Source organism: Rutidosis leptorrhynchoides, chromosome 6, assembly GCF_046630445.1.
Source record: "Rutidosis leptorrhynchoides isolate AG116_Rl617_1_P2 chromosome 6, CSIRO_AGI_Rlap_v1, whole genome shotgun sequence".
NCBI classification, from domain to species: domain Eukaryota; kingdom Viridiplantae; phylum Streptophyta; class Magnoliopsida; order Asterales; family Asteraceae; genus Rutidosis; species Rutidosis leptorrhynchoides.
This window is the reverse complement of record NC_092338.1, coordinates 368,099,244-368,110,066: the sequence shown is the minus strand read 5'-3', so window position 1 is coordinate 368,110,066 and position 10,823 is coordinate 368,099,244. Positions and strand designations below refer to the sequence as shown.

Genomic DNA, 10,823 nt, shown 5'->3' with positions numbered 1-10,823 from the left:
TAGGTGGTGGTGGTGGTAATGATTGGGGTGTTGGAGGTGATTGGTGTTGTGGTGATCGGGGTACCCTGCTGATTGAGGTCCCGGTACCTGTGACTAAGCAACAAGCAACTCAACAGTTGCCAATTCAGTAGCAACTAACTCATCAGCAGCCAACTCAGCAGCTACACGAAGAAGCCACCCACTAGTCGGACGCTGCCTCTGTCGGTGTAGGCTCCAGCGTCCTTGGAGGTCTTTTAGCAGTAGCAATACCACATTGATTCATCAAGTAAACAATAGGTTAAAAGTTAGATAAAAGAAACTAAGTTTAGGAGTGTCAACTTTAATAATGGTCGGAATTAAGTAACAACTTACCAAGTCTAGGAGTGACAGACACTCCTCGTGTGTAGCCTTCTTCCGACGCTACCAGTTAACAACCCTCAGAATACCATCATCGACCTTCTGGCTTTACGACATATTTTCCCCGAGAACATCTCCCAAATTCAAATTTGCAATTTATAAGTTCATTAATCAGTAATTAATAATAATGTATTAATTTTATAAATGAACTACATATTCATATAAACACAACTAATTAATACCTTAAATACCCAAACGAATCTAGTAATAGTGTATTTAACCCCCAATGCGAGCGCATGCTTTGAAAAAAAAAAGTCTTCTAACCCTTTATACGTATAATCTCATATACGAGAACCCTAAGGACATTGTGCTATATTATTAAAATCCTCGATGAAATGTAGAAACGTGTTGTCAATCTTGTAATGTCGCTGCTTACCCATCATTCTCATCTCTAAGATCAGAGTAATAGCTACCTTAACGCGATCATCATCACTAGTCTCTAGCCCTTAGGTGTTCTCAAAACATGTCTGGATATCTTGGAAAGTCAAGGTGGCTTCGACAACATCTTCCTGGAAATCCGTTCCCTAATAGGAGGCGTCGTCCGCTTAACCTTGGCAATAACATAATGATCGATGGAGGTAAGCGCACCGAACCTAAGACGAGTAATTCACGTCGACCGAACCTCACGGTCAATGAACGGGACAACCCAAACCAAAGATTATCGCGTTCGTCTTGGATAAGGACACTAGATGGATGTCGTCTCTTCTTCTTCTTCTGAAGCATAAGATTTACGTAGGTCGGGTCGTTATATGTAGATCGGACATTTGCCCATGGCCCGTAAATTCTCTATTCGAATCGTGCCTACTCTGTCGGCATCAACTGGGTCGCTATGGTCATAATCAATTTATTCCTCGGTGTAAGCTCAACCGATATATAATCCTGAAAACAAACAACGACGACCGTCAAACAAACAGAAAAAGACATAGAAACAGCACACACCATACTCCACACATCACGCACAGTGCATGGTGCGCTATGCGTGGTGCGTGTTGGGTCATTTGTTGTTTGTTGCTGATTGATACGTTAACAACTCAAAAATGAGTTTCTCGTTCTTTTTAGAAGACATAAGAACTAAACTAAGTATAAACAAATCAATGACATTTTAACAGCAACCACAACTAATATATACTCCGTTTTATATATACGAATGTTATTGATTCGGAAATAGAAATAACTTAAATGCATAACAATTACAAGTGTTCGATGAAATATATGAAAAAAACAATGAATCAAACCAATGGAATCTTGATATTACATGATTGTTTAACATTGTGGGTGATGTGTCAATGTTTAGTTTCTTGATCAACTACTTTAATAAGTCGGATTTGACGGATTTTCGTCCAATCAACAAATTTAAAGACGGATGTGGGTTTTTTGGTGTGTGCTTGCGTCTTAAAGGGGGTTAATCACAATTGTAGGTTGAAGTTTAAATATAATTAAATGATCGACAAGCAAAAACAGTGATGAACCGAACGACTAATGGAAAATCGCCTTTTGGTACATATTTTGACGGTGTTTGGTGTGTGTGAGGTTTAAAACTGAAATGGACGTCTTATGAAACGAGCAACACGCACCATGTGTGTTGCCGGTTGGTTAGTACGTGTATCCTCACCACGTGTTTGTTTGCCTTGGTGTTCGGCGTATCATGCATCACACACCAACGTACACGTATTATCCATGATGCATGGTCAGAAAGCATTATTGTAATAATCATATATTATAGGTATATTGTTAAACACTTTTGAAAATGATAGCACATCGACCATATTTTCCTAATTAAATTTAACATTAGGTTTTTAATTCATAAAAAAGTTACTTTATTCTTCAATATCATATCGTCTCTAAACAATATTTTTCGAATATTGTTCTTAATCCACCACTTGTTCTTTAATAGCGTTCTGAACAATATCTTCCATATATATTATCTTCTATCTTCTATATCTATGTACTACGGAGTATTAATAGAATCTGAACACGTGACTTTTTACGGAATCATGACGCTAATTACTACACCTTCTTGCTATGATAGTACTTATTTTAATTTTTACAGATGACATCGGATAATATACTGAAATTCCACAAGAGAAAAAATATTACCAAAAATAGGCAAACTCATTACATCTACAAAGCAACCTAACTAGCCAAACCAATGAATAATTATTTGATTATCACTAAACCAAGCATTAAGCCATTAACTCAATGAACCTTATCCCATACGTCATACCTTCTCCTAATCTTGTTCCATAAATTTTTTTTATATAAAATGTTAGCGAACTAATATTCGGTAGCAATATTATATAGCATAAAAGACCCATTCAAATTGTTAAAAATAACATATAAGCTGCCACTCTAATTAATTATTAAAATTGTCGATAATAGTGATTAATTTATAGTTATCAACCAACACATTTCAACCCACCAGTTGAAACTAGTAAACACTTGGGGGCTGTTTACTTGTTTTGATCATCATCATCATCTTTAATCAACAACAAACAATGTCACAAGGTGAGATTTCATCATTTCACAATTTTATTTCATTCCAAACCCTCAATCAATCTTTTTAACAACTAAACTTATATCATGATAAAATACACTTTGATCATTTATTTAATTTTTTCTAGCAATCTTGAAGAAATTTTTACTGGTCTTCATCGCTGGGTTCACCGCCTGGATTTATCGAACAGCTGTTCCGCCACCTCCTAAAACATTAGGATCACCCGATGGACCTCCCGTTACGTCCCCAAGAATAAAGCTTCGCGATGGAAGATATTTGTCGTATATAGAAACCGGTGTACCAAAAGATACAGCAAAATTTAAAATAATATTTGTCCATGGTTTTCTCAATAGCAAGTACAATAATGCATTTGCTACAGCAGCCTCACCTGTACATATTCTTAATTAATTACTCCAAGTTTAATAATATAGCATGCCAAATTTCAGGCCTAATAATGGTTAATTTTGCAGGCTGTTTTTGAAGAACTAGGAGTGTATATTGTTGCGTTAGATCGGCCTGGTTATGGAGAGAGTGACCCTGATACTAAACGAACTGTGAAAAGTTTGGTGTTGGATATCGAGGAGCTCGGTGACCAGTTAAACCTGGGACCGAAGTTTTATGTGGCCGGATATTCAATGGGTGGACAGGTTATTTGGTCTTGTCTTAAGTACATCCCTAACAGGTTTGTTACAAATCTTAAAAGTATCTTGGGTGTCATTATGCTTATTTTTGTGCATCTTATTTATGTAAGATGAACATATAAGCAGTTACAAGAAATTTGCACATATGCTTTAAAAAAATACAATATGTTTGGAAAACTAGCTGACCGCTGGTAGCTAGTAGCTGGTAACTGTTTGCTTTCTAGATCTATTTAGGTGTTTAACAGAGTAGTTGAAACTGTTAAAGAGAGTAAAATAACAAAAACTATGAACTTTTCCTAAACGCTAATTCTAAGAGCTTTCAGATTCCAGCTTCTAGCTTTGTCCCTTCGTCTAAATGCTTTAAGCGCATTTAACCAAACAAAGCTTTTTAATAGATACAAGTTTTTTCCTAAACTCTTGAAGCTAAAGGTTCCAAAAAGCTCCTTACCAAACATACCCATACTCTGATAACAAGCATATAAGCATTTATAAAAGTAATCCCAAACACCCCATAATTATGTGATAAATTAACAGGCTTGCAGGAGCAATTCTTATGGCTCCGGCTGTGAATTACTGGTGGCCTAACCTCCCTATAAATATAACAAACGAAGCATTTTCGCGACAACTTAAACAGGATCAATGGGTTTACCGAGTTGCTCACTACGTACCATGGTTGAGTTACTGGTGGAATACTCAGAAATGGTTTCCGTCTTTTTCTTTAATCGATAAAAACATTGCGTGTCTTTCTCTCCCAGATAGACGAGTTGTTTCAAAGATGTTTGAAGTCATGGATCCAAATCAGGTACTACAAGTCACAATAAATAGTTATACATGTTTTTAGGCATATATTGTCAAGCACATTTAGCAACACTAAAAATACACAATTGTATGGTTGTACATATGCTTATGGTACTAATCTATTTATAATGTGTTGAAGTTACAATTGATGCAATTATACCCAACACAACAAGGAGAATATGAGTCGCTCTATCGTGACTTAAATATTGGATTTGGAAAGTGGGATTTCGACCCGTTGGACATTGAAGATCCGTTTCCAAACAACAACGGGTCAGTTCATTTATGGATGGGTGATCAAGACTTAATTGTGCCTGTGACACTGCAACGTTATATCGCAAAAAAACTTATATGGGTCAAGTATCATGAGGTCACTGGCGGTGGACACATGTTTATTCATCATGATGGAGTCGCAGATGATATTCTTAAAGCACTTAATAATGTCGAAAGTTAGCTTTACACGTTGAAATTCAAGAACAACGACAAACTGTTGCTTTTTTGTTCGTTTAGTTGCTGAACTTTTGTACTTAGCTCTGCTGAATCACATTCTATTCTCACAAGCAAGGTGCTTATATATCACTATAGCAGTATCAATTGTATCAATAAAATGCATGAAATGTTATAAATTTGTTAGATTTATAGCAATAAAAAAGCTACTATAAATTAAGATCATCCCAAACATTAAAATCAGAAGTAGACTTGCTATAAGTAATCACACTATCTTGACAACCAATGAAAAATGTACTTTTTGTAGAATCAATATTAACCAAAGCATGAGCAGTACCAGCTGGACTAACAGCAACTGCAACATCATTTTCAGATAATGTAACTTGATCATAACCTTTTTTATTCGCATTGTTCTACTCGAAACATCGTTCGAGCGCCCCAAATCAATAATGTCTCATTACAAGTATGGTGTCTATGATTCCCTCTTAACCCACCAGGTCTAATTTCACCAACATGAATTGAAGCACAAATTAATGCTCCCCCATTAATGCCTGATTCAAGAGCAATTGAAACAGGATCCAGTAACCAACCCCTGGTATCTTTTGTAATTGGAGATGGGAACTGAGATTTGTATCTAATGATATTAGCTTCAGAATCTTGATCATTGTAAAGATTGAATCTTTTATCAGGGTTTGGTTGAATTAGTGATTTTTTTTGGAATCCGAGGAAACCCCATGTTAAGATTAGGAAAATTGATAACAAAAAAGGGAAAGACTGGGGCTTTTCAAGAAAAGTTTCAATCTTGATTCTAGGGTTTGAAATTGAGCAGTATTGTTAATTTCTGTGTTGTAGATTGGGTTTTCATTATATGGGTATGATGAATTTCTTCTAGGGTTTACCATAATAATTTGATAAATCTCTATACATCCAAGGATTTTACATTTCTATGGGCAACTCCTGCTCACTCTGCAATGCATCTTTGGGCAAATTGTAAAATTAGGTCTTGAAGTATGGATATTTTGTATTAATAGTCCTTTAGTTAACAGTACTAAATTGTTAGTTCAAACATTATATACTCGATTCTGGTTACCTAACATAGTTTCGAGCTTGAGTTCAAACTAGATTCTAAAATTTGAAGCTTGGAACTGATATTGAGCTCAATGAAGCACTTATTAAGTAATTTTCTAATACAAAAACAACAACAACAAAACCCAAAACAAAATCTAATCCCATATAAGTGTGGTACGGGGAGGTAAGATGTAGACAATCTTTCTTCAATTCTAATATAAAGAAAAGTCATTTCTCCACACAGAGTGAGACACTACAAGAGTAGAGAAAGTTCTTCTTCTCAATATTCTATGGAAAGAGTCATTGCTTCCAAATGAACATCCGGCCAATAAGTAGGTTAACAAAAAAACAAAAATTATAAGACGCCATGAAAATGGTAGAATCAAATTTCCATGGGTTTTAAACTTGCTCGAAGTTCAATTTAGGCTCTAAGCGACAGTCAAGTCGCCAATAAATCGACTTTTGTTGTTGACTCGATTAATGTCGATCCTAAATATATACGGAGTAATCACTAACGAGCTATGTTAACCATCTCCATTTAGCTGATTGATTACCGCCATTATGGCTTCAGTGATGTCTCGAGTTCGAGTCTCACCTGGGATTTCATAATGTCATTTGCTTTGCAATTGGTTATTGAGTTTTCTGGAGGCATAACTGTCTGAGTCTGTCATATGATAGTGGTTTACGGGTGCTTTCCAAGGTGTGACTACACACAAATTCTGTCATATGGCAGTTATTCGGTAGAACATCATTGACACGTGAGACTGATATGACCGGCTGGTGAAAACAATCCTCCGTCAGCGACTCCAATCTCGTTGTTAAAAAAAACTAACGAGCTATGTTATTAAGTTTAACGAGTGATAGACATTACCATTTAAATTCAACAAGCAAAAAAAGCAAATGAGGTTCATTATTTTGTATTTAAGAAAACAAGTTTTAGGGTCAGCCGCGCGCTACAGCGGCGGACCCCTTTTTATATATAACATACTCAGTTTTTCGTTGTACATAACCTATGTTTTAAATTAAATATTTAAACGTTAATAACTCTAACAAAATCAAAGAGAAAATATGTTTCAAATTAATAATTAAAATCAACAAATATTCTTGTTATTTAACAGTGTAGTAAAGTGTGAGAGTAGAAAAACAGTTGTAAAGAAAAAGAAAAAAAAAAGTAAAAATATATTTTAAATAAAATATATATAAAAAGTGGTTAAAAAAAGATGTCAAATAAATATTGTAGGAAAAGTTAGATTCAAAAAAGGATTCAAAAATAAAAGAATGAAAGTGAAAGTAATGAACTAAAAATAAAAAACATTAAGGGAGAAATTATGGAAATTGTAAAAAGGAGAATAATATGGGTAAATAGTAGTATTAAAGAAAGAAAAAGGGAAAAAAATTGTAGATGGACCCAGGAATTAAACCTGCGTCCCTTCGGTAAACATCTAGCAAATATTACCACTGATTCATGGTTGCACTTGTTTAATTGTTACTATATTTAATATTTAACGTTTAAAAATATCGATTTTCAAAGTTGCAAAATCAATTGAAGTTTGCTGTTCATTCATTTTTCAAATGAATATATATAGAATTACGAGTTCATTAAATAAATTTTAACGTCTCTTTTAACTTAATAGTGTAACTAACATACTGGTTATGAGAGTACGTAAAAATACATTATCCCGTTTTTTATTTTTAATTATTTAATTTTATTAATTATTACAAGTCACTTGAGTCTTAATTAGGCCCACATACACCACTCATGTAGTATTGGGTTTTATTGTTTTTGTTGTTGTTGAGTCTTAATTAGGATGCGTTAGATAAAATCAGCTAATTTAGCGATAAATGGTTCATTATTTGAACGATTCAAAGTATCTGAATAAACTTAATTCTAAATGAAATAAGTTGTTTAAACAAATACATTGTAAGCTGAGAATTGTGAAGCATATTAGAATTGTGAAGCATGTTAATTACCTTGAACATGATATAATTAAACATGATTTTTTTTTTTTTGGAATAGTAATAATACATTTAAATGTTACAAAAATAGAAATGTTGAAATTTGTTTTACAAAAATAGTAAAACCGGAGTTTGAAACTCCGGTTTGTCACTTTTTACCCTCCGGTTTGCGTACCGATAGTTTATTTTCAATGGTCATAATTGCATAAATCTGAGGAGAGAGGACGCAAACCGGAGTTCCCAACTCCGGTTTCGGGTAAAAAGTGACAAACCGGAGTTTCAAACTCCGGTTTTACTATTTTTGTAAAACAAATTTTAACATTAACATTTAAATGTATTATTACTATTTAAAAAAAAAATTCATTGAACCATCCTTGTTTACTTCATTTATCTTGAAACTAATATCATGTATCAACTTTTTTACAAATACATGATATTTAGCTTCACGTGAAGTCACACAAGTTCAACAAGACTAAATATTACAAAGAAGTCACAACTAAGTCATCAAATTCTTTATGTTGCTTGGTTGAAAGTTGATGAAACATTCAATGTCTTTTGCAACAAATTACTCAAATCACAAGAAGACGAAACCCTTTGAAAATTTTGAAATGGCTCTGCACCTCTTACCCATATAACCCTCGTCGTTGTTCCTGATCCTAATCGCGTTTGTTTTGCATCATTTGAGTAATTAGCCATAGGTACAGCAGACGAAACATCGGCTATAGGGACCAAACAATTGGCGAAAAGGGTGTTTGCAGTTGAAGTCAAATAACTTTCCCAATAATGTGGTGGTGGAAGGTTTTCTACCGCTTCTAAATCGATCTCAAAAAGATCATCATCATCTTCTTCCTCTTTAAAGTTATCTTGTTTAACAACATTTTCTTTGCAAGTGTTGTGTTGAAGAGTTGGAGCCATTTTGTGCTTGCTAATTATTCAGGTTTTTGCATGGATGGTATATATATTGGGGATGGGATAGGTTGTTGTAATTAACTAGAAGATGTGCAACAAAACTACAACCATAAGTGGACATTTTTTATGCTACATGATTATATAAGATTTTTTTGTTAGTTTTAGTTGGTTCTAAGTGTATCTAATGAACAATTAGATGTGACTTTTGAAGGCTTCATTATGCATTAATTTATCGTTTTTAATTGGAGAATGTGTTTTATCATTAAAAATAGTCCCTAAAATCCAGTTTTCAATAGGAGTTATGAAAATTTGCCACCTAATTCAACTAACAATGTCAGCAAAAATAGAGCCAACCACCTCAACAAAGAAGTTTGAAGATATTATGCACTGTAGTGCCATATATGCTCTCTTGGTTGTAGCTAGCCAGTTTTACCAACCAAAGTGTGCATATTTGAATCTTTGATACTTCTTTTGAGGAAAATTAATTCCTAGTATGTAGTAATGTTTGGGGAAATAGTTTGGTAAACATGCATTTCTCATTGAGCAAAAATCACAACTATATTTACAATTATCTAATGAAAGATATATGTACAAGGAAACATAAATGTTACTACGGTATATAAATTTATAACTATATATTTAAGCTACATTTGGGACCCATCTATATCAATCAAAATTTTCGTTAAAGTTTAATATTGTTACCTTCACGTACTTTAAAGTTATATGATTTCAAATTACATATATTTTAGAGAGTTCTCAAAGTGACTTCATCAAAATTGTGATAAGGACGAAATGGCAATTAGTCTCACAGTATCATGATGGAACTTTCAATCAAGAAGTTTATAATTAGTCTTGTTAAGGATATATTCGTAGATTATTGTAAATTTTTGGATAATAAATAGTTTTCCTTTAGAAAAAATGGATAAGGATCATGAAATTCTACGTTAAAATCTAAATAATATGACCTAAAATAAAAATGTGAAAGTTTTACCGAGTTCAAATTTATGTGGTGGTAAGCTAATAGCCATGGTTTAAAACTAGGATAACTCCGTCAAGTACTCAGGAAGTACTTGTGATTCAGCGTTGGTTTGAGGCGATTTAGTTTGACTTAGAATAAAAACACTATTTACTTAAGCTCATTTTCATCTGTGACATAACTTTATTCTATAACTGACTGTCACCTTAGCGTCACAACACTTTCTTTTATCACGTACTAAAGAATAATTAATTCAATGTCATCCATGACAACTTCTTTCATAGAAGTATTAAATATTATTTTACAATTTAAAACACTTTGTTTAATAAAACTAAAATGTTATTTTTTTAAAGAAAGCAACGGTTGAAAGGGAATATTCTAGAAATATTCTCTATTGGATCTGCTTTGGGATGACATCGTGAATCACGAAAACTGAATAACATCCCGATAATGATAATGGTCATCGACTGTGGTTGATGGCGGCCAAAAACACCCCGATCGGAATGGTCTAAGTGAAAAGAAAAATCTCAATCAAACATGAAATAACTCACTCAAAATCAGAATATTTAATCAAACTCATATTACGCAATCATACTCGATCAACATTAAAATATGTTATAAAATAATAATTATTAAAATGTATGAAAAGCGTATTGCTCACTACACACCTCATTTTCATCATACACCACTAAAGTGGTATGATCAACTCGTATTTTGGATACACCCTTAATGAAATAGTTATTGGGTGAAGGGCAAAATGATCTGAATATATTTTATCATTGTATGACAAAAATGAAGTGGTGTGGATCACCTCGTGTAAGATTTTTTTTATTGAGTTTTCTATGTTCGTCGAGTATTCGTTATAAGGTTGTAGCTGAGTATTTTGAGCCTAGCTAATACATTGACATATAATCAAATACACTAAAACACAAAAACAAGTGAACAGCAAACCCTGACGTCATGATGACGTCACCATTCACTAATTTGTTTTATAGAAAAATCATTTTTTTAATATCTAACCTTTTTTGCCTCCTTCTTTTTCTAATTTCTAGATTATTAGCTGTATATTATTAGATTTATATTATCATGTGTATCTTATCTATAAATAGGATATTCTAGTATATCTCATATAGGGATAGCC

The 10,823-nt window shown here is 33.4% G+C and overlaps 1 protein-coding gene and 1 pseudogene across 1 annotated transcript; one reads left to right on the top strand and one right to left on the bottom strand.

Annotated features, from left to right (window-relative positions):
- The first annotated feature begins 859 nt into the window (after positions 1-859).
- Positions 860-4,780, top strand: LOC139854878 (uncharacterized). Its single transcript, XM_071844152.1, has 5 exons — positions 860-974; positions 3,018-3,280; positions 3,361-3,572; positions 4,066-4,333; positions 4,469-4,780. Exons 1-5 carry the CDS (start codon positions 860-862, stop codon positions 4,778-4,780), a joined length of 1,170 nt encoding a protein of 389 aa, XP_071700253.1.
- Positions 4,781-4,982: 202 nt separating this feature from the next.
- LOC139854877 (uncharacterized) lies at positions 4,983-6,493 on the bottom strand (annotated as a pseudogene).
- Between the last annotated feature and the right edge of the window lie 4,330 nt (positions 6,494-10,823).